Below are 24,057 nucleotides of genomic sequence, written 5' to 3' on the forward strand. Positions count from 1 at the left end.
CGTGGAGCACAGGCTCCGGACACGCAGGCTCAGCGGCCACGGCTCACGGGCCCAGCCGCTCCGCGGCATGTGGGATCCTCCCGGACCGGGGCACGAACCCGTGTCCCCTGCATCGGCAGGCGGACTCTCAACCACTGTGCCACCAGGAAAGCCCTATATGACACTACTTTTCATCTCATTGTTACCTTTTGAATACGGAATCATGAAGACGTACAGATTACTGAAGATGTGCATAGTGCTGAGTGCTGGACAGGCATATTCTGGGGTCTTGCTAGCTAGTGTTTGTGTTACCTTAGTGGACTCCAGGTTATTTTGGCCTCCCTAGCCCATGCTCCTAGAAAACGAAGGCATCTTTGTGGAAAACTGACAGCGTTCCAGCACGGCATTCTGGTAGCCTTGCAGGGACAAGGGAGCCCATGTCAAAGTGTGAACTTAGCAAGTAAGCTTTGTGTGTTACAAGAGGTTATCACTGCTGTCGCTGCCCCTAGTCCCTGCTGCTGGGATGAGGACAGCTCGGAGAAAAATTAAGCAGTGTGTGCTCCCTACCATGTTACTCTGTGGGTGATGGTGATGAAAGGGACACCATGTCCCCATGGACCTGAGGAAGAGAAGAGGCAATCTGATAACAAACTTAGCAGGTTTGAGGAGACACAGGGCTAGGTAGACCAAAGCCAGACTCTGACATGGCAGAATATCTGTGCCTACAGTGACAAGGTCCAGGTTCCTGAATTCCTTAGGTGAGATTAGGAAGAGGAAAAAGTGGCTTTATCATGATCTCTAACCAAGAGAGTATTCTCTGGAGAGCTGCTCTATGGAGGTTCAGTCTTGTGCTTATCCCGCCCAAGATTCTGTCTGTGACTTGGTCAACCAAAGACAGTTTTAGAAAGGCATAGTTGCCTCTTTGATATCAATCTGTTAACAGTACTTAGCTAAACTCAACTTCCTGATAAAGCATGTCCCCTGGAGAAGGATTGGGTCATGTCTCCTGAACAGTGTGCTTTCCGTTAACAATTCTTTACGGTTCTATCATTCAGAATTCATCTGTATATTTTCAGCCTCTACTACCTTTTGTGGTAATGAGTTTCACACTGTCAATCTCCACTGAATGAGTCTCCCATCTTTTGAGAATGAGTCTTAATAGAGTATAGTGATTGTCTATTTTAGGAAAAGTGAGCACAAAGAACAGGGATGTCCCTAGCATGCCTACATCAGTTGAGATGTTTATTGAGGGAGAGGAGTCCTAAATCTTCCTCCTCAGAGATGCCAGAGGTGGTATTGTGTTTAAGAACAAAAAAAGGCATCTTATGCCTCTTGCAATAACAAGAGGCTAGTGAATTCAGGGTAATGAGGGAGATGTGTCTGGAATGGAGCAAGGAGCAAGCAAGAACCTTATGATAATGATTAGATAAGGCCAGTTCAAGGAGGGCCTCGGAATACTGGCCTGAGGAGTGGGGGGCTTAATATAATAGGCAGCAGGGAATTGTTGTAAGTTCTTGATCAGGAGGATATTATAATTGAAATTTTTTATATTTCTTATAATTGAAACGTGAAATTTATTATTATAACTGAAATTTGGCGACTACTTAGCAGGTTTGCCTGGATAGAGATTTTGGCCTTCCTCAGTCAGAGGATGGCTCATTGCCTCACAATTGAAAAGGTCCCTGTTTGGTTAATTTTCCCCATTGCTCCTGGAGCAAAACAGGGTTATGCATTTTCCTTTGACCTTTACATAGCAGTAAATCTGGAGGGTGATATTAAATTATGTTTTTAGTGTCCAAGGAAACTTTTTCCCTTGTAGCAGACTCTGAGTGTCATCAGAAGAATGTTGAACCAGTCTTATGGGTGGTTGTACATGTTTACTGTGCTCTAGAGGTAGGTCATATGTAAAAGGACAGACAGCCATCCATCTCAGGGAGGACTTATAGCAAAGGCTTATTTCTGTTATCTGGGATCAAGGGCCATTCTGGGGCTCTAACCCTTGGGCCATTCCTGCCGTTCCAAGCACAGCTCTTCTTAAAGCCAACCTTAATGGCTGTTATGGGAGCAGTTTCAAGCAGCCATCAGCTTCCCAAGAGAGCTCTTCTCTGACCGCTTACAGTCCTTAGAGTCTGACTCACCATGTGAACACTTGATTATTGGTCTTATCTTATTTAGCCGTTTCATATGTTAGTTATGTTTTCCTCAACAAAATTAACTCCCATTTCTCTTGCTCTTCATTTGTTAGACCCATAAATACTTGTTGGCTGATTGATTGCATTGATAAAAGGACAACAACAAAAAACATAGCAAGAAAGCTATTAGGGAGACTTTGAAGCAGAGTATAGAACACTAGTCCACCCTGCCGGTCTGTGAGGCAGCCCTGCCATAGAATCTGTCTGGTTTCTTACCAGCTCCCCTCATGAATCTCTTTTGAGTTTTTTTTGTGTGAATTGAAGTCTGTGTCATTATCATTGTCCCTCCAATGAACGCTAGTGTGCTAGGGATGGGGGATGGGACATGACACACCAGCTCAGCCTGGCACTGCTGGTTACTGCTGGTCAGTACCACCATGGGGGAGTCCTGTCGTCTAGTCCAGCTATGGAAGCCTGAGGCCAATCAAGAGGTTTGGTAGAGGATGGCTTAAAATGATGATGTCTCTTCAGGTGGCAGAAATGAAGACTTAGTGGGCACCTGGTTGCATTTATAAGATTCACAAGGGAGAAAAGCAACTTCTAACCCCCTGGTACTCTGAAGACAAAGGAGAGTTCTGTGTCAAGAAGTGTATGGATATCATTATTCGTATCGATATAGATGGAAAGTACTATGGGGTTTCAAAAACAGCTTATATTTGTGGATGACAGATCCGTGTTTCACTAGGACAAATTAGTGATGTTTGAGGATACTCCTGACTTTTGAGGTCGATACTGGGAATTACCCCCAAATCTTCACATAGCTTATTCCTATACAAGACAGATCTCTAGCTTACTGCAATTATGGGACTGACCTAGGTGGGTATTAAAGACAGACAGATGGGTTGTAGTTCACAGTGGTCTTAGCCGCTGGCTCTCTTATTTCTTCTTATTTGGGGTAGAAAGGCCTGCTGGTCCCACATCTGCCTTGCCAGCCACACCCACTCACTAGTGACAACTGGCTGCCAGTATCCTTGTCTCTGGAGAACAATACAATGGGCCTGTTGTGTACTTGTTGACATACAGAGTGGATTGTTTTAGCAGGTGCAGATGATAGTCTGTGGAGATTACAGAGACCTTTATCCTTAATGGCATAGTGTAATTGAAATCTAAGTTGTCCTTTGTCCGGTCAACAAGCAGGTGTTGAAATGGGACTTAATTAAGCTTGGGCCTTCTGTGCATGGGGGCGACATTAGTATGTGTGTGTGTGGGGGGGTGTGTGTGTGTGTGGGTGTGTGTGTGTTCTACCTTCTCTGTATCTTTTCCCTCTAATAAAACAGTTTAAACTCCCTTAGGTGGCCAATCAGATGGCTCTGATTTTTCTAAGGGTTTTCGTTGGAGACTATACACCCAGGGCAGTTTGAATCCTGGAGACGTCACTTCTTTGTTTTCACGAGTGATTTTAGAGATGGGCAGTGATGAGGAAGATGGCTGTTTTCTGTCAGCGTGGTAATTTCATTTGGCTTGTTTGTGAAACGGAGCCTCATGATTCTCCTGTGTCCTTTTGGGTCCCTGAGAAGTGGAGGTGACTTTTCTGAATTCACTTCTTAATTATCTGTACCAGTGAAGGGGAACAGTGGAAAAGAGGGCAATCCACAAGCGAGTGATATGCAAGGACCTTCGTTACCCTGAACTCAGTTAGCCAGATCCTACCCTTGGCTTTTAGGAGAAGGAAAAAAATCTTACAAAAGCAAGCTAAGACCAAGGATTTTATTAAAAAACAAACGAGCAGGCAAGCAAACAAAAAGCCACAGAAATCATTTTGCAAGTTCACTCCATATGTTCACCTTCATGGCAAACTGCTCAGTACAGTTGGTTTGAACTCCCCATGCAGTCGTGTGTGTGGCACGGAGGCAGGGGGAGGATCTCATGGGGATTGTTCCAAACCTGCAGCGAAGGTACAACCCAGGGTTAAACGTTTACTCTGAGTGGACAGCAGCTTGCTTAATCCCTGTGCAGATAAGATAAGCCTTTTTCCTTAGCTTACTTTCTTCACTCTGCCTCTGGTCCTTGCTCATCCACTTATGGTCTGCCTCCAAGAGAAGATGTCTATGTTGAAGGAGAAAATATGCCTCAGGAGGAGGAGAGTGAACATAGGTCAGTGGTAACTCTAATTACGTGTCTTCCCATTTATTTGGTTTGATGCTCAGTTCAACTCGACAAGTATTTGTTGATAGCCTCTTTGTTCTCATACTTGTATTAGGCTCTGGGAGACAGAGAACCGTGATGAAAATGTTAATAACTGACATTTACTTAGTGTTTACTATGTGTCAAGGGCAGTTCTAAGCACTTTATTTCTATTCACGCATTTGAACCACACAACCACCCTATGAAATACTGTCATTATCATCCTCATTTCACAGATAAGGAGACTGAAGTTAACTCAGTTACCCAACTAGGAGCTGGTAGAGCCAGAATTCAAACCCAGGCATTCCCACTCCTAAAAGACAAGGTTCTTGCTCTTATGAAGTTCATTTGGGGGAGATGAGGTCAACATAGTGAAAAACAGTGCAGTTTAGGATAGGCCTTTGGAAGAGCCAAGACCTCGCTAAATCCCAGATTCTTCAGCTATTATAAATGTAGTGTGAGAAGTGGATGCTGTAATGCGCCTAAAGAGCTTAGTGCATATGGTGTGTGCTCAGTAAATTGTGGCTGTGATGATGACAGTGACAGCATTGATGGCTTTGGATCTGAAAGACGAGTAGAGCTGGGATATCCAGAGAGAAAGAGGAATGGCCTTCCAGACGAATTATGGAAAGAGGGGAACAAACATCATGTTGAGAAGGGGTGCTAAGGCGATACAATTTTCTTATTCCCTTGCTTATGGTCACTAGTCACCTATTGGCTCAGGTCTTTGAGGAAGGAAGAGGAGTGAGTGGATGTTGCAGAGTCAGTCAGCAGCCCTGAAGCTTTTCACTGGCCTTCAAGCACGCTGGACATACCGTCTGTCTGACACTGGGACTCTGCTTCATGACTGGTCCTCATCTTTTCTCCCCCCTCCGTGAGCTCAGGCCTAACGCCAGATGAGTGGGTATGAAAAGCTCTAGACATTCCCAGAGTGAGAGCAACCTATGGTGCTTACAATCCAGGTTCAGTTGGGTCCCTGACCTGAACAGGTATGAGCCTTTGCTGAGGTACAGAGGAAATGTGACCCCCAGCAGGCTGATGGGAGGGACTGGGCTTGAGTGTAACGGAGGTTCCTGAGGCTATCTTCTGTATGTCATAGGTGGCATCGATCAGTGAAGTATTTGTTGAGCGCCTAGTATGTGCAGAACCAAATGTTAGGACTTTTCAGTAATTCGAGAGAAGTAAAAAATATGGTCCCTGCCCTTGAGGTACTTTAATTTTGTTGTGGAGATCAGATTGACATACTGGTAACAATTCCAGGTCAGTATAGGGTAGGAATAACTAGATGATGTTCAATTGCTTGCTTTCTTCAGATGCCGCTACCTGGCTGTCCAGCTGTCTCCTGCCATCCCTGTGTTTGCTGCTGTGCTCTTCCTTTTCTCCATGGCTACACTGTTGAGGACCAGCTTCAGTGATCCTGGAGTGATCCCTCGGGCCCTACCAGATGAAGCAGCTTTCATAGAAATGGAGATAGGTGAGTTTTCTAACCAGCTGGCAAGATATTGTACAGTGGGGGGCTTTGATTAGTAAGGGAATGGAATCATAATTGTAGTTGCAGGCTAATAATCACTTCTACCCTTTTCCCTCTGAGATCCTGAATCTGAGGTCATTACCACCCTGTGAAGAATGTGAACTTCATTCTTCCCTGTTCTGGCTTGCATTTTAGGAGGGATATCTTGCCAAGGTCCTGCTGCACTGTTCACAAGAGGATTTTTTTAAAAACTTTTTGGGGGTCGTCAACTCATTTGATTTTTTTTGTATTTATTTAATTAATTTATTTATTTTGGCTGCGTTGGGTCTTCATTGCTGCTCTCAGGCTTTTCTCTAGTTGTGGTGAGCGGGGGCTACACTTCGCTGTGGTGCACGGGCTTCTCATTGTGGTGGCTTCTCTTGTTGCGGGGCACAGGCTCTAGGCATGTGGGCTTCAGTAGTGTGGCACGTGGGCTCAGTAGTTGTGGCTCACGGGTTCTAGAGTGCATGCTCAGTAGTTGTGGCACGCAGACTTAGTTGCTCCACGGCATGTAGGATCTTCCCAGACCAGGGCTTGAACCTGTGTCCCCGGCATTGGCAGGCGGATTCTTAACCACCGTACCAACAGGGAAGCCCAATTCATTTGATTTTTTTCAAATTTATTTATTTATTTATATTTTTGGCTGTGTTGGGTCTTAGTTGCAGCACGCGGGATCTTTCGTTGCAGTGCGTGGGCTTCTTTCTAGTTGTGGCTCACAGGTTTCTCTCTAGTTGTGGCACGCAGGCTTCTTTCTAGTTGTGGCATGTGGGCTCCAGAGCGTGTGGGCTCTGTAGTGTGGCACACAGGCTCCAGAGTGCATGGGCTCAGTAGTTGCAGCACGTGGGCTTAGTTGCCCCGCACATGTGGGATCTTAGTTCCCCAACCAGGGATCAAACTCGCGTCCCCTTCATTGGAAGGTGGATTCTTGACCACTGGACCACCAGGGAAGTCCCTCATTTGATTTTCTTGATGAAGACTATAAACCTCTTCATAAAAATATTCTTATATGCATCACATACATACAATTTTGGATATAATTTCAGGGATTCATAGATCTTTTGAAGCACATGAGTGGGTTTCTAACCAAGGATTCCTGCTTTAGGGGAACACACAAGATGAGAGGGGACAGGAACCATTGGGAATTATAGAAATGGTAAAGGAAGTAGTTACAGGCTAATCACAGTACAGTCTGCAGCTCAGGGTAGGGCTCTTTGGGACAGAAATGAAGAGCTACACTAACCAGGAGCCAGGCTGCCTTCATGAGTTGAAGCAGAACATCCCAGGACTCGAGGAGGGGAGCTCCTGGCAGACTCCTGGGAGCTCACACTCCTGGGAGACTCCTGGAGCTCACACTGGGAAAGAAGGCTCTGATGCCAGTACTAGGAGGGACTGGAGCCCACCAGATCCAACAGTGGTGTTCTGCCTAAATTGTTCTCAAATCTGGTACCCAAGTAGCTAGAGTCAGCATCCAAGCCACGTAGAGTAGAAGAAAGGGACCCAGGACTTGTAAGACTAAAAGCTGTACCATTGGGGTACCAATCTGTGGTTAGCCTTTAGTTCTTTCAGGTGCTTTGTTGTTGTTGTTGTTGTTGTTGTTTGTTTGTTGGGATTTTAATATTTTATTGAATTAAAAAGACAAACACATTGGGGTTCTAATAGGTATTATATTTATATATTATTTTTGAGAGAATTTACACTTGTATAATTATTATGTATAATTATCCCCAAGAAGATAGTACATCTTTCTGTATTTTTAGACTGAATTTTGTGCCCTTTAATAGAATTTTTATAGTTTTTTTTAACATAGTTTCTATACTTCTCATATTGAGTTTATTCCTGTTTATATGCATGCTGTTGTCAAGGAAATATTTTCCCCCAGTTCTAGTTGGTTTCTTTTTTTTCCCCACAGTTTTATTGAGATATAATTGGCATACGACATTGTGTGAGTTTAAGGTGTACAACGTTTTGATTTGATACTTTTTTAGGTTGCTTTGAAGGCTTCCAGCTTTTGTATTTCTTTTGTTTATTTAGCTGTGTTTATTTAGCTTCTTAGTGGATTTCTTTTTGAAAAATTTCAGCCTATTTTACTTGCGGTAAGGGGACATAGATTTGTGCACATCTGAGCTCAAACTACTTAGGGGTGGGGAGAAGGTGGGAATTGTGGGAAGGAAACAGAGGCGAGGTGTGTTGGCGGCAGCTGGAGTTGGGGGAGACCTGGACTAGTTAGGAGCAAGATAGGAAGGGACAGTTGTGAGTGTAGTCTTTTCTCTCTCTGGCTTAGTCTTTTGTCCTCCTCTTTCCATCACGTATAGAGAAACCGAAGGTCAAGGCAGTGCCTTGGCTTGATCTTGCCTCTCACAGCAGGCTGTTAGCAAGGTTAGCTCTGTTTTGCCAGATTGCTGGGCCCGGGGCCCAGGCTTAAGCTGTCAGGCTGTTACCTCTGCATTTAGCATGTTTCTCTCAATAGTAGAGTGCGTTCTTGAGTTCATACGTATGTTTATGTTAGCAAGTTTTTGTCAACTTACATTCAGCCCTGTACTGGGTATGCTGTGGGTAGGGTCTGGGTGGGGGAGAGAAGTAGACATGTGGTTGGTTCCCTTGCATCATAGCGCACCTCATGGGGTGGGAGAGCCTTGAACTCTCTCCCAGGTGCCCTCATGTAAAGTACATGCAGAGGAATGTTAGGGTGGCATGCTGGTACTTATGTCATCCTCTAATGAATAGCTATCCCCATTCTTTAAGACTTGTGTCACACTGTTATTGTTTGATTTCACAGCATCCACCCCACTCTGCTAAAAAAGGAAAAAAGTTCCATATGGCAGATATTTTTAAAATCAAAGTGAATTGAAAAAATATTCTGTTTTTAGAATTATCCTGCACAGCAAGGGTGCAATGAGACAGGCACTCTCATATGCTGCAGATGGGCAGGCATGCAAATTGATACAATCTGTCTGGGAAGCAGTTTCCCAATAAGTGATATGGGCTTTAAGGGTTCATACCCTTTGAGCCAGTAATTTCACTTCTCTCAGGATTAGCTAAAGGAAATAATCAGAGATTTACACAAATACTTGTAGAAGGATTTTTAATGCATCATTTTTTCTTTTTCCTAGCTATTTTAATGCCAGCAACTTCATATATTACTGCTCAGACTTCAACATGCTTTTCTTTTTTTCTTTATGTTTTAGAAATTAATTTTAACACATGAACATATTCTTGAGGAAGGGAGGAGGGGGTTGGGATTAGGGTGGAGATCAAAGGGGACTTAAGCTTTGTCTGTAATGTTTTAAGTTTTTACATGCAGCATCATTTAAATAGCAAAATACCAGAGGCAACTTAAATGCCCAATAACATGAATTGGTTAAATAAATTACAGTGCATGCATATGATAGAACATTGTATTGCCAATAATGATGTTTTCAGAAAAAAAATTAACAACCATGGAAAAATGCTTACTGTATAACGTTAAGTGAAAAATACAGGGTAAAAAATTGTATCTAAAATATAATCTCAAATTTAAAAAATCATGAATGTTTATTTATTTGTTAAGAGTAGAAGGAAAGGGACTTCCCTGGTGGCACAGTGGTTAAGAATCCGCCTGCCAATGCAGGGGACACGGGATCGAGCCATGGTCCGGGAAGATCCCACATGCCATGGAGCAACAAAGCCCGTGCGCCACAACTACTGAGCCTGCGCTCTAGAGCCCGCGAGCCACAACTACTGAAGCCCACGCGACTAGAGCCTGTGCTCTGCAACAAGAGAAGCCACTGCAATGAGAAGCCCACACACTGCAACGAAGAGTAGCTCCTGCTCGCCACAACTCGAGAAAGCCTGCGTGTAGCAACGAAGACCCATTGCAGCCAAAAATAAATAAATAAATAAGTAAAAATTTATTTGAAATTAAAAAAAGTAGAAGGAAATATACCAAAATGCATAAATATCCCTGAGTTGAGAGACCATCAGTGATTTTTTTGTCTTTTATTCATATTTTCTGTTTTTTCCAAATTTTTTACAATAAGCATGTATTACTCTTATTTTTAAATAATTGTTTTCCTGATTCTAAATATTACCAGTCTTTTTTCATGCATATATTTTACTTTTGCAAGGTAAAATGCTTCTTTTTAGTGTACAGTTTCATTTTTCAGTATGTTGTGAATATTTAAAATGTGTACATCATTTGAAATGGCTGCATAATACTCCATCCCATGCATATATCATAATGTACTTAACCAACCTCCTATTATGATATTGAGGTTATTTTCAGTCTTTCACTATTAAAAGGGACTTCTGTGACAAATATCCTGTGTCACCATCTTTTGTACATCTCTTTGTAATTTTGATAAGTTCCTAGAAGTAGAATGGCTGGGTCAAAAGTTTTAGGAGCTTCCCTGGTGGCGCAGTGGTTAAGGATCTGCCTGCCAATGCAGGGGACACGGGTTTGAGCCCTGGTCTGGGAAGATCCCACATGCTGCGGAGCCACTAAGTGCGTGCGCCACAACTACTGAGCCTGTGCTCTAGAACCTGCTAGCCACAACTACTGAGCCCATGTGCCACAACTACTGAAACCTGCACACCTAGCCCATGCTCCGCAACAAGAGAGGCCATCGCAATGAGAAGCCCACACACTGCAATGAAGAGTGGCCTCCGCTTGCCGCCACTAGAGAAAGCCCGTGCGCAGCAACAAAGACCCAATTCAGCCAAAAATAAATTAATTAATTAATTTTTTTAAAAAGTAAACACATTTAAAATTTTGGTAGTCACTGCCATATTGCTTACTGGTAATGTATAAAAATACCTTCTGCCTATCCTTGCCAACACTGGGTATTTTTATTCTTTTTTTTTAACATCTTTATTGGAGTATAATTGCTTTACAATGATGTGTTAGTTTCTGCTTTATAACAAAGTGAATCAGCTATACATATACATCTATCCCCATATCTCCTCCCTCTTGCGTCTCCCTCCCTCCCACCCTCCCTATCCCACCCCTCTAGGTGGTCACAAAGCACCGAGCTGATCTCCCCGTGTTATGCGGCTGCTTCCCACTAGCTATCTATTTTACATTAGGTAGTGTATATATGTCCATGCCACTCTCTCACTTCGTCCCAGCTTACCCTTCCCCCTCCCCATGTCCTCAAGTCCATTCTCTATGTCTGTGTCTTTATTCCTGTCCTGCCCCTAGGTTCTTCTTTTTAATACTTGTTAATATAGAAGGTGGAAATGGTATCTTTATGTTAATGTCTTCGATTATCAGTAAAGTTGTATGTTTTCATTTCATATGTTTTTTAGCCATTTTTATTTCTTCTTTTATGAATGTTTTTCTTTGTAATCAGCCAAAAAGCTTGAAGAAACACTGTTTTACATGTACACAAAATAATTACATGGCACTCAGTGGAATTTGGGGAGGATACTCTGTGATGTTGAGAGTCTAGTCTGGAAATGCCAGCCTGGGGGTGACAGTGGGCCTAGGGAACGTTTGATTACTCCCACTGCTCTTGGAGAGGTGGTAAGGCTTTTGGTCTTAAATAATGGCTAGCAGTGGTGTTAACTGTCTTTACTGATCTACAGAAGCTACCAATGGTGCAGTACCCCAAGGCCAGCGACCACCCCCTCGTATCAAGAATTTCCAGATAAACAACCAGATTGTGAAGCTGAAATACTGTTACACATGCAAGATCTTCCGGCCTCCCCGGGCCTCTCATTGCAGCATCTGTGACAACTGTGTGGGTGAGTAAAACCAAAGGGATGTTGCCTGGGGAAAGGCTGAGTTGAAGAAGAGGGTCAGGGTGATTTTTCTCAGGAAAAATCAGTGGGGGTGGGAAGATAGATTTAGATAGGAAACAAGCTAGATTTTTAGTTAAGAAACTTTAGGTGGAAAACAAGCTTCGGAACAGTTGCAAATCAACTGTACTTCTGTAGATCAAATCATAATTTAAATATCCTCTAGTTTAAAAAAAACAACCTCTTTGGTAAATAAAGAAATAAATTTTACCTGTTTTTCAAATCTAGATTTTCTTCTGGATCTGTTTCAAGTGCAACCCACCTTACGCAGGGGGAGGAGAATCCTAGTCCACTGGAGGGCAGCATCGGGGAAGGAAGGGCTAAATAAGAAGTGGTGTTCCCAGGAAGAAAAAAGTTGCTAGCATTTATTGAATTCCTAATACATACTAGGCACTTGCTAAGTGCTTTCCCTTTCTCTCATTTAAGACTCATAAGAACCCCATAAGATAGGTATTATCCTCATTTTACAGATGAAGAAATAGATGAAGCACCTTTGTGTAGGTTCATATAATTAAATTAGTATGAGATGAAGCTGGAACAGCTCTGATTCCAAAACCCTCATTTGTTCTTTCTCTGCTTCTGCTGCAAGGGTGGGGGGTGTATGTGTGCGTAATACAGAGATCTGTGCTTCTAGCTGCATTGCATATATGTGACTTAGTTGTAATCACTGCCTAGTGTATGCTGAGCCCTGGGAAAGATCAAAAACAGGCAGTAAATATGTCTGTTGATAGGCAGATATGTGCAATTCCTTATATTATCAATAGGCATACTTCCAGCATTCTTTATGTATGCCATGGAGCATGCCTGAGTACATTGCTTTCCTCTCATTAGCCAATTCTTTTTAGGTTAAGGTTGGGAAGATATATCTTACTTTATATGGTAAAAGCTATATGTAGATAGGATTTTTATAAATTGAAACTCATTTTAAATGAGCCAGGAAACTTGATATTTCAAGGAAGTGTGATGTGAAGGTTTTCAAAAAGTATTCCCTCTCCTTATTAATATTCTTAAACATAAAGAACTCATGCAAATTGATTTTTTAAAAAAGAAGCAATAACATTTCAGTAGAAATATGGACAGCAGATAAAACAGGAAATGCAATTACTTAGTTCACATGAAAAAAAGGTTCATCTCTACTAAAAAGCAAAAAATAAAAATTAAAACAGGATCTTCTTAAACCTAGAAATTTAGCAAGGAAAACCTGATAACGCTTAGTCCTACACTGGTAGGAGTGTAAATTGGAACAAACTTTTTGGAAGGCAACCTAATAAAATTCATGAAGACCTTCAAACATGTATACCCTTTGGTGCCAGTGACTTGCCTTCTAGGGATCTAACCCAAGAAAATAGAGATGTGGTAAAGATTTAGGTATGGACATATTTACCTCCAGATTATTATAGTAATGAAAAATTGAAAAGAAACTAATTGTCCATCAGTAGATAAATGGTCAAATAAATTGTGGGACATAACATACAGTGGACTTCTATGGGTAAAGCTCATACCAGAAAGCTAAATGAAATAAAATAGAAGATAGGCTACATTTATAGTGTGATCTCAGTTACACATTTAAAAAATATATAAGTATGCATAAAGAATTATGCAAGGAAGTACTCTAGAACGCTTTTTGTCTATTATCTATAGGTTGTGGGGTAATAAGGGATTTTGTTTCCTTCATTAGAAAAACATTATTTTCAAGTTTTCTACAATGAGCATGTATTACTTGTATCAATATTATCAGAAAAAAGTGTGATTTATAATATATTGATGGTAAAAATATTGAATATATCTGTATAAATCTGCATTCTTCAGTGTTTTTTATGTGGCAGGTTTGCTTAAAGTAAGGCTATATCTTCCTTCCCTTTTCTGAAAAGATATAGCCCTTTAACTAGGAGATGCACCTGTTTTTACAGCCTTATTTTTTGACTGGTACACAGCTCACTGTGCTTTGAAAATGATATATTTTATTCTTTGTGCTTTTTTCATTCATTAAAATAATACATGTTGGGCTTCCCTGATGGCGCAGTGGTTGGGAGTCCACCTGCTGATGCAGGGGGCACGGGTTCGTGCCCCGGTTCGGGAGGATCCCACGTGCCGCGGAGCGGCTGGGCCCGTGAGCCATGGCCGCTGGGCCTGCGCGTCCGGAGCCTGTGCTCCGCAACGGGAGAGGCCACAGCAGTGAGAGGCCCGTGTACCGCAAAAAAAAAAAAACAAAACAATAATAATACATGTTCATTGTAGAAAATATGGGAAGTACAGGTATTAATAAAACTTAATCCCAAACTCACTCTCCATTTTGCTGTATTTCCTTCTAGTCTTTCTCTTGTTTGTGAAATTGGATCATTCTAGAGTTTTTAGTCCTGCCTTTGCCACTTACCATTATATCCTGAGCATTTTTCTACATCTTTAATAAATGTTTTTTGAATATATTATTTTAATGACTGCATAATCCATCATATGACTATATTCTAGTTTATTTAGGTGGTCTCCTATCAGTAGATATTATTCACGATCCTGTTTTATTCATTATTATAAAACTGCAATCAAAATTATTAAATTTAAAAAAATTATTAAATTTAAGGATGTGGCGAAATTGGAACCTTCATACATTGCTGGTGGGAATGTAAAATGGTGCAGCTGCTGTGGAGAACATTTTGGCAGTTCTTCAGAAAGTTATCATAGAATAATATGACCCAGCAATTCCACTCTTGGGTATATACCTGTATTACCCAGTGTGCTCGGGCTGCCAACAAAATACCACAGACTGAGTAGCTTAAATAACAGAAATTTAATTTCTCATAGTGCTGGAGGTTAGAAGTCCAAAATCATAGTGCCGACTAGGTTGATTTCTGGTGAGGCTCGCAGGTGGCCACCTTCTTGCCGTGTCCTCACATGGCCTTTTCTCTGTGCTCGCGCACTTCTGGTATCTCTTCCTTTTCTTCTTATAAGGATACCAGTTGTATTGGATTAGGGCCCCACCCTTATGACCTTATTTAACTTTAGTTACCTCCTTAGAGGCCCTGTCTACAAATGCAGTCACACTGGGGTTAGGGCTTCAATGTATGAATTTTAGGGGGGACACAGTTCTGTCCATAACAATACCAAAAAAGAACTGAAAACAGGAACTCAAACGTACTTGTACATCAGTGTTCACATCAGCACTGTTCATGAAAGCCAAAAGATGGAGACAATCCAAGCGGTGGTTTGGGGGTGATGAAAATTTTGGGAAATAGGTAGTTGTGATGGTTGTACAACATTGTGAATGTAATTAATGCCAGTGAATTTTACACTTAAAATTGGTTAAAATGGCAAATTGTATGTTTCATATATTTTACCACAATAAAAAATTTAATAAAAAAATATTGAACTTAAATTTCTGTGCACATCTCTATTTCCTTATGAGAAATTATTAAAAATGGATTTATTCTGCCAAAGGGGTGTGAGCATTATTAAGGCTCTTGATACATACGGGCAAATTGCTTTCCAGAAAGGTTCTGTCAATTTGTACTTCCACAAACAGTATATTAGAGTGTACATTTTACCGTGTTCTCACTAGCACTGAATATTATTTTTTATATTCTTATTTTGATAGGCAGAAAAGTATCTTATTGTTGTATTAGTATTGCGATGAGTTAGTGAATCTGAAACGTTTAAATATATGTTTATATGGTATTTATTAACTGTTTTGCTTTTTGACTATTTTTGAAGGAGTATTTGTATTTTGTTATTGATTTGTAAGGACTTTTCATAGACTAAGTTACAAAATTCACATACTTTCTCGGGGTTTTTTTTCCTCTTTAATTTTCTTTATGGTATTTTTAACATCTATAAAATATTTTTTAAAGTGTATGGAGTCAAATCTATTTTTCTTTGTCATCTGTGGTTTTTTTCCATTACTTTTATGCTTAGAAAGTCCTTCTCCATACAGGAGACAAATGTTCACCTATTCTTTATGGTTATTTTAAGGTTTCGCTTTGTTTTTACATTTAACTCTTTAATTCATCTGGAATTAATTTTGGTAAATAGTGTGAGGGAAAAAGATCTAACCTTATTTCCAACCAAGTAACCAATTGTCTCTGAGTTGTTGATGGAATGATACTTCCTTTCTCTACTGGTTTTGAAGCGCTACCATTCTCAGACAGTAAATTTTTATATATTCTGTTTCTGGGTGATTTCCATTCCATTGAGCTATGCCACACCATTTCAGGTATGTAGGTGTATAATTTTTTACTAACTGGAGTTTAAGAAAAACCACGCTACTCATTTTTCAAAAGTCCCTTGGGTATTTACACCTATTTATTCTTCCTGCACTTAGTAGACACACTAAGACTTTTCTTTGGAAAAGCAAGGTCTCTGCTGTTAACTGACAGTGAGACAGATCACGTAGCCCCTCAGTGCCTCAGTTTTCTCATCTGTAAAATGGAGAAAAGAATATCTTCTTTTGCCCAACTTCCAGGACGATTGTGGGGATCACATGAGATGGCTGTGAAAACATTGTGAAAAAGTGAAAAATAAAAACCAGCGTTTTTTTTAAAATTTATTTTGGAAGGAAATAGTTTTTTTTGGTTTTATTTATTTGAATTTTATTTTATTTATTTTTTTATACAGCAGGTTCTTATTAGTCATCCATTTTATACACATCAGTGTATACAAAACCAGTGTTTTTTACAGTTGAGATAGGCAGCGATCCTAGGGGTCTTGGACTTAGGTATTAAGTGGATGGCAGGGTTGTGCTTAGTTTTGGAGGTTTTGGCACTGGACTCTCTCTTTCTCCCACAGAGCGCTTCGACCATCACTGCCCCTGGGTGGGGAATTGTGTTGGAAAGAGGAACTACCGCTACTTCTACCTCTTCATCCTTTCTCTGTCCCTCCTCACGATCTATGTCTTTGCCTTCAACATCGTCTACGTGGCCCTCAGTGAGTATACAGGGCAGTGTATGCTGCTGGAGGGGTGGGTGGTGGGAGAAGACCTGAGGACAGCTTAGGGGAGTGGTTCCGTATCCTGGTGGGACTTTACCATTGCGAAGGCACCTTAGGACCAGTTAGAAGTGAGCACTACTATCTGCTCCTGAACAGAGCTCCAAACCTCAGCTCACATCAATTAGGATTTACCGAGTGTGTTGGCCTTCTCAGTGGCCCTCTGCTGGAGACCAGCACCATAATTACTGGTCTGTACCTAGAGTACTGGGCATTTCTGAGGTGATCCCAAAGGTTGGGGATGTATTTTTGGCTGTATGTGTCACCTCTTTTGCCTCATAAGACCTGCCCTTGTGTCAGGTGGTAGAAGGGGTTACACCAGAGAAATGCCTTTTAGTGGCTCATGGTCTACTTTTGGAGATAGAAAATATACACCTGTGTGTGTGTGTGTGTGTGTGTGTGTATGTGTGCACGTGCACACATACACACACATAAAACAGCCCAAGGGCAGATGGGATGCAGAGTTAAAGGAGTGGTCTTAGTCAAGGCAGCTTCCTGGGGAGAGATGAGTCCTGAGCTGGATTTTGAACAGTGAAGAGATATGGATTGATGAAGAGAGAGGATTTTTCTTGGATATTTCTGATTTCTATCATCTATGAATGAATATCCCGCTCCATGGCCATAGCTGGAGGCTAGGCAAAAGGGAGGGGAGCCAGATGCTTGGCTTGTGGCCGACTCTCTAGTCCAGTGTTGGGTCCTGTATTGAGAAGGTGGACCCTTTAGTCAAGAGAGTACCAGCTTGGAGGTGTGAGTTCCTTGCCTGAATGAGGGCTTATCTCTTGCCGGCTTGTGACAAGGGATAGGGAGGGAAGAAAGTGAGTAGGCACTAGGGTATGTGTGTATTTTTTACTAAAGTTACTAATCTTTCTCTCTACTCCTCCTCCCAATTTCACAGAATCCTTGAAAATTGGCTTCCTGGAGACATTGAAAGAAACTCCTGGAACATATCCTCCCCTGGCAGGGTGTCCCCGTGAAGCCCTCTTAAACTACTTTTCAGCATGCTTTCTATCTGCAGTTCTCCACCATCTCTTTTTTCAGACATCAGAGAGTGCCAACGTCTAAAATTTTTAAATGTAGCCTTAGTGGTAGCAACTAGAATGGAGGATGGCCAGGGCTTAAAGGGAGGTCTTTCCTTCAACTTTGTCTCCACTGCCTCCCTCCCAAGTCCTTCTGATCCCAGGCTCAGCCCTGCATTCTCTAGTGGGCTATACTTTGCTCTCAATAGACCTCTTGCATCACTTAGTAGAAGTCCCACCTTCCCGTTACAGCTAAGCTTATTTTGTACAGCAGTTACATTTTTGAAAAGGAGATTCAGATGGGATTTCTAGAAATCACATTCTGGTTTCTTTCCCACCAGTTTTTTCATCTATAAAGTTTATTTTTTGATGTGTTTTCCGTTGGCAGTGATGGCCAACATTGTTTAGCTTTGGACCCCTCCTAAATGTCCCCTTCGAAGAGCCAGTGATGAATAAAGAGACAAACACCTAAATAGACTAGATCTGTTAGAGAGCTACTTGTAGTGGATAAACAGGCATCCTCTACCTTTCATGAGGGATATAGCCAGCAAGTTTAGAATTCACCCGTTGTTATGTATGGATATATATTTGTGATATATGTTCCAAGGGGTAAAGATGGTGTGACTGGTGTCATGAGTATGGGCTGCGGCATCAAGTCCCCTGGTGTGGCTTCTTCAATATTCCTTAACCAACACCTCACTGTTCTGGAAGTACTCATTTGCTTCTTCACACTCTGGTCCGTCGTGGGACTGACTGGATTCCACACTTTCCTTGTGGCTCTCAACCAGACAACCAATGAAGATGTGAGTCAACTTTTCTACTCCTCATTACATATTCTTCTACCAAAAGCCTATTCTCTAATGACCTGCTGGAGAACTGAGTCTCCAGGGCCTGGGAGGTTGAGGCAGGCAGAAGCCAGGTGTGGGAGATTGTTAAACCAGGTGTGTAGAAGAAAAAGCAGACTGCTCTGTTTGGAGCTGAATGCCTGTAGGGAATTAGGAAGAAGAGATTGAATATGGTTGGGTGAGCACAAGGTCTTTAGCTGTTCATAGGTCCTTAAAAGCTAACTCGTGCCTCTGGGTTTGGAATGGAGAGGGACAGTTGCATTGAATAAGTCCTTGCTTTTAAAAAGTTACCGATTGGGACTTCCCTGGTGGCACAGTGGTTAAGAATCCGCCTGCCAATGCCGGTGACACCGGTTCGAGCCCTGGTCTGGGAAGATCCCACACGCTGCGGAGCAACGAAGCCCGTGCGCCACAACAACTGAGCCTGCGCTCTAGAGCCCGTGAGCCACAACAACTGAGCCTGCGCTCTAGAGCCCGTGAGCCACAACTACTGAGCCTGCATGCCGCAGCTACTAAAGCCTGCACGCCTAGAGCCCGTGCTCCGCAAAAGAGAAGCCACTGCAATGAGAAGCCTGCGCATCGCAACAGAGTGGCCCCTGCTCGCCGCAACTAGAGAAAGCCCGCGTGCAGCAACGAAGACCCAACGTAGCCTAAAATAAATAAATTAATGAATTAAAAACAAAAAGTTACCGATTAATCCATATTCATTGTAGAAAATCAGGAAGTACAGATGAGCAAAAAATAGCAAATAAGTCCGTGTAATTTTACCTCCTAGGCATCACCATTGTTAATGGTATGGTCTATAGTCTTCTAGACTTGTCTAGACTTGTTCCCATGTTTGTTTATGTGAATATATTATGTATTTTTAAATGGAAATAATACATAACGCTCAGGTATCTGCTTTTTTTACTCTATTGTGAATATTTTTCTGTGGCTATGCATGTATTTTTTTTTTCTGTTGTGGTAAAAGACACATAAAATGCACCATCTTTTTTTTTTTTTTTTTGGCTGCGCTGGGTCTTCGTTGCTGCGCACAAGCTTTCTCTAGTTGCGGTGAGCAGGGGCTGCTCTTCGTTGCAGTGCGTGGGCTTCTCATTGCGGCGGCTTCTCTTATTGCGGAGCACGGGCACTAGGCATGCGGGCTCAGTAGCTGTGGCACAGGGGCTTATTTGCTTTGCAGCATGTGGGATCTTCCTGGACCAGGGATCGAACCCGTGTCCCCTGCAGTGGCAGGCGGATTCTTAACCACTGGACAACCAGGGAAGTCCTTAAAATGTACCATCTTAAGCCATTTTTTAAGTTTACAATTCAGTGATATTAGTACATTCACATTGTTGTGCAACCATCACCACCATCCATCTCCAGAACTTTTTCATCTTCCTTTGCTGCATGTATTTCTTCAACATAATGTTTAAGCCTTGGCTTTTATCTATCTTGCAGATCAAAGGCTCATGGACAGGGAAGAATCGTGTCCAGAATCCCTATAGCCATGGCAATATTGTGAAGAACTGCTGTGAAGTGCTGTGTGGCCCCTTGCCCCCCAGGTACACAGAGGACTAGAAGATCCTGGAACTCTTGGGACAAGCAGTTTGACCTGATCCTGTCACCTGGTGTGATGCATTCTTCTGAACATGGCCTCTTCGTGTCAAAAGAGGTCTTCCCAGGGATTGTCCCTTGGTGCCATATCTACATGGACCATAGGCCATGGGCTGGTTGTTTTGAAGGGATGACCTTTCATTCTTATTTTATCTGTTTGTTCCCTTGTTAATGTGGTATTCCCTGGTTTGTGGAAGAAAAAGTGAATGGAAGGTAGGAGATGTGTGCTAGGATCAGACCAGACTGCCAAAGGGCAGATGTATATTTTCCAGCGCACACAGGAAGATTCAGTGGGGTGGGTGGGTGGAGAGGTGGATGCAAAGTGCTTTGTTAACTCTCCTGTCTCCTTCAGTGTGCTGGATCGAAGGGGTATTTTGCCACTGGAGGAAAGTGGAAGTCGACCTCCCAGTACTCAGGAGGCCAGTACCAGCCTCTTGCCTCAGAGCCCAGTAAGTGTTCCTGACTTTTTAAGACTTTTAGACTTTAAGACTGAGTTGGGGATAGAGGGTGCAGACTAAATTTACACCTTAGAGATATAATTAGGCAATTTTGTGTCCAGTCACTCCAGCTTCCCTGTCTCTGCTTCTGCCCTGATATTGCCTTAAGATCTTTGTGCCCTTTACATAGATTGAGATCTAGTCATTTCTTCAACATTCTGTGCCAGCCAATGTGCTAGGTGCTAGGGATACACCAGTGAACAAGTCACATAATGCGTCTGCTCTTATGGAGCTCATTGTCTAGTGGGGACGAGAGAAAACAGGTTATTAGTCCGTGTAGTGAAAAGTGCCTTGATGAGGGAAGCATAAAACGCTATAGGAGCAATGACAGGGGTCAGGGGGGTGGGTTGGAGTTAGTGGTGTGGTTACCTTGGTAGAAGGAGGCTTCCTCACTGGAATATGCAGATGTGGAAACTCTCCCAGCTATACTGATCACATATGCTTTAATAAAGTGTGTTCCTAAAGAGTTATTAGTTGAACTTTCTTTTTTTTTTGTAATAGCTCTGTTGAGATATAATTCAGATACCATAATATACCTGTTTAAAATGTAGGATTCACTGGTTTGTAATATGTTCACAGAACTGTGCTATCATCACAACAATCCATTTTAAAACATTTTCATTGCCCCCCCCAAAAAAAACCCTGTACTCATTAGCAGTCACTCTCCCTTTCCCCCCAGTTCCCTCAGCCCCATCCCTAGGGAACTATTAATCTACTTTCTTTTGCTGTAGGCTTCTTCTGTACATTTCATAAAAATAGAATCATATTATATGTGGTCTTTTGTGACTGGCTTCTTTGATTTAGCCTTGTATTTTCAAGGTTCATCTATGTTGTCGCATGTAGCAGTACTTCTTTCCTTTATATGGCTGAATAATATTCTGTTATATAGATAGACTACATTTTATTTATCCATTCATCAATTGATAGACATTTAGGTTGTTTCCACCTTTTGGTTATTACGAATAATGCTGTAGTGAGCATATGTATGCAAGTTTTTTTTTTTGACACAACTCAATTCAGATTTTCTTTAGCAGATATTCATTTTTAATTATTATTTATTTATTTTTGGCTGTGTTGGGTCTTCATTTCTGTGCAAGGGCTTTCTCCGGTTGCGGCAAGCGGGGGCCACTCTTCATCGCGGTGCGCGTGCCTCTCACTATCGTGGCCACTCTTGTTGCGGAGCACAGGCTCCAGACGCGCAGGCTCAGTGGCCATGGCTCACGGGCCCAGCCGCTCCGCGGCATGTGGGATCTTCCCAGACCGGGGCACGAACCCGTGTCCCCTGCGTCGGCAGGCGGACTCTCAACCACTGCGCCACCAGGGAAGCCCAATTGGTTTTTTTGTATATTGATTCTGTATCCTGAAACCTTGCTAAACTTTTTTTATTAGTTCTAATAGATTTTTAGTAGACTTGAACTTTCTTTTAAAATCAAATTCTCCTGGAATTCCCTGGCGGTCCAGTGGTGAGGACTTAGCACTTTCACTGCCTATGGGCCGGGGTTCAATCCCTGGTTGGGGAACTAAGATCCCACAAGCCACGCAGCGCGGCCAAGAAAAAGAAATCGAATCCTACTCTTAGATGAATGCTATTTGTAAGTTAGATAATTGTTCTCCACTTTGCCTTTCTTAAATTTTTAATTTTCTTTTTTGAAGTACAGCAAACTCATGTTTATATATCATTAATCATCATTTTGAATATTGTTTTTCTGATGAGTCTGATCTTAAATCATTACAGTATAGGTTAGTGATTCTCAGTTGAATGTGGGGAAGGTTGGTATTTTAGAATCACTCAGGAGACATTTTCAAACCAGATATACCATCTGAAGATTTTACCACCCCACCCTCTTTGGTTTAGAATCACTGTTCTAGGGAGGTATGTGTTAGGGCCGAAAGAAGATTGAGAACCACCGTGTCAGGCCTTGTTAGACAAGTATGTTATAACATTGTGTTGTGAAGGAGGGAAGGTGGTCTGTGTAATTATTTGTGGTCCCTTTTATTATTATCATGCATAATAATAGAAACACCTGTCCACAACAGACAGTTAAGAATAGAACTCAAATAAACTTCAATTGCCTTCTGCTGAGAAGACGACAGTCTAGTCTTGGTTCTGAGTTTGGTGTTGGTGGAGGCGTATCTGTAGCGTCCGTGTGGTTGATGGGTTCAGAGGAAGAGTTCAGTGTCTATGGATTATCTCCATTTGTATTTTGAGGGAGAGCTTTGTATTGAATTTGATATCTTTTCCTTCTCAGGCTCCAACAGACCATCTAAGCTCCGATGAGATGCCGGAGGACACCAGCACTCCTGAAGAGATGCCACCCCCAGAGCCCCCAGAGCCCTCACAGGAGGCCACTGAAGCTGAGAAGTAGCCTGTCTATGGAAGAGACTTTTATTGTGTCTGATTAGGGCTGTGAGAGATTTAATGGGAGAAGATAACCTGAGACAGAGAGCAAGTAAGCTGTTCCTATTACTGTTTTTCTTTGGTCTTTATTCACCCAGTTGTAAACTGGCATTTTCTTGCTGCAAGCTTTTTTAAATTTCTGGACTCCAAGCAGTTGCAGAAGATGTCAATCACCTCTGGTAACTGGACAAATGGGTCCCTTGGGCCCTGGCACTGGTTTTCCATGGCCTCAGCCACAGAAGCTCCTTGGACTCCCCTCTCTTCCCAGATCCCAGCTCTCCTGCTTGGGGTCACTGGCCCAATTCTGGGGTAAAGGTTCTTGAGACTGGCTCAAATCCTCTCAAGCTGCTGCACATCATGAGTCCAGGGGCAGTCACAGAGAACTCTGGCCAGGGAATTCTAACTGGATTCTTGAGGCCTTCAGAATGGAGGGGGATGGAGAGTGGGGTTGGAAGATTCTCCTGGCTACAAAGTGCCAACATTGCCAGCAAATCCTTTCAGGAATGGGGTAGGCAGTTTCCACTTGTTGTATTTATTCGTGCAGCTTCTCCTTTGTCCCCTGTCCACTCTCTAACGCCCAAGCCCCACTCTTTTCCAGTGAGATATATGTAAGTAATTGCAGTATAGATAACAATTCACATTTCTCGTAGACTACCCAGAAACTTTTTAATACCTGTGCCGTTCTCAGTAAGAACTTATGAGATGCCAACGGCACGGCCCCTCGCACTCTCTGTCTCATCTCTCTTCCTCTCTCATTAGCCCCTTTTAATTTGTTTTCCTTTTGACTCTTGTTCCCGTTGGGAGCAGGAACGGCAGTAATAAAAGTCTGCACTTTGGTGGTTCCTTTTCCTCAGAGGAATCCCGAGTGCTCACTTAAACACTACCCCCTCAGACTCCCTGTGTGAGGCCTGCAGAGGCCCTGTATGCACAAATGGGGAAACTAAGGCACAGAGAGGCTCTCCTCTCCTCTCCCCCTATGTCCCCTCAAAAAAGAAAAGGAAAAAAAAGGATAACCAGTACTTCCATTAGGCCTCGGCTGAGTGAGGAGGGAAAGCCCCGCACTGCTGCCCTTCTGGGGGACCCACTCCAAGGCCTTGGCCCACCGCGGGCTTGGTAACCACACCGGGGGCTTCCTCCAGGCCCCGCTCTTC

The 24,057-nt window shown here is 42.5% G+C and overlaps 1 protein-coding gene across 2 annotated transcripts in view; it reads left to right on the forward strand.

The window, feature by feature from the left end:
- ZDHHC9 (zDHHC palmitoyltransferase 9) overlaps positions 1-23,898 on the forward strand; it is a 31,182-nt gene extending 7,284 nt beyond the window's left edge. Inside the window, exons 4-11 of one of the 2 annotated variants that reach the window (XM_007450477.1) lie at positions 5,609-5,769; positions 11,368-11,526; positions 16,357-16,494; positions 17,450-17,498; positions 18,271-18,373; positions 19,856-19,959; positions 20,364-20,460; positions 22,758-23,741. In XM_007450477.1, coding sequence (XP_007450539.1) covers positions 5,609-5,769; positions 11,368-11,526; positions 16,357-16,494; positions 17,450-17,498; positions 18,271-18,373; positions 19,856-19,959; positions 20,364-20,460; positions 22,758-22,874 — 928 coding nt within the window. In that variant the 3' untranslated portion in view covers positions 22,875-23,741. Of the gene's footprint in view, positions 1-5,608; positions 5,770-11,367; positions 11,527-16,356; positions 16,495-17,449; positions 17,499-18,270; positions 18,374-19,855; positions 19,960-20,363; positions 20,461-22,757 lie in introns of both variants that reach the window. The other variant, XM_007450476.1, reaches the window with a different exon arrangement.
- The last annotated feature ends 159 nt before the right edge of the window (positions 23,899-24,057 follow it).

The sequence above is a fragment of the Lipotes vexillifer genome, unplaced genomic scaffold, assembly GCF_000442215.2.
Source record: "Lipotes vexillifer unplaced genomic scaffold, Lipotes_vexillifer_v1.1 scaffold215, whole genome shotgun sequence".
Taxonomy (NCBI): domain Eukaryota; kingdom Metazoa; phylum Chordata; class Mammalia; order Artiodactyla; family Lipotidae; genus Lipotes; species Lipotes vexillifer.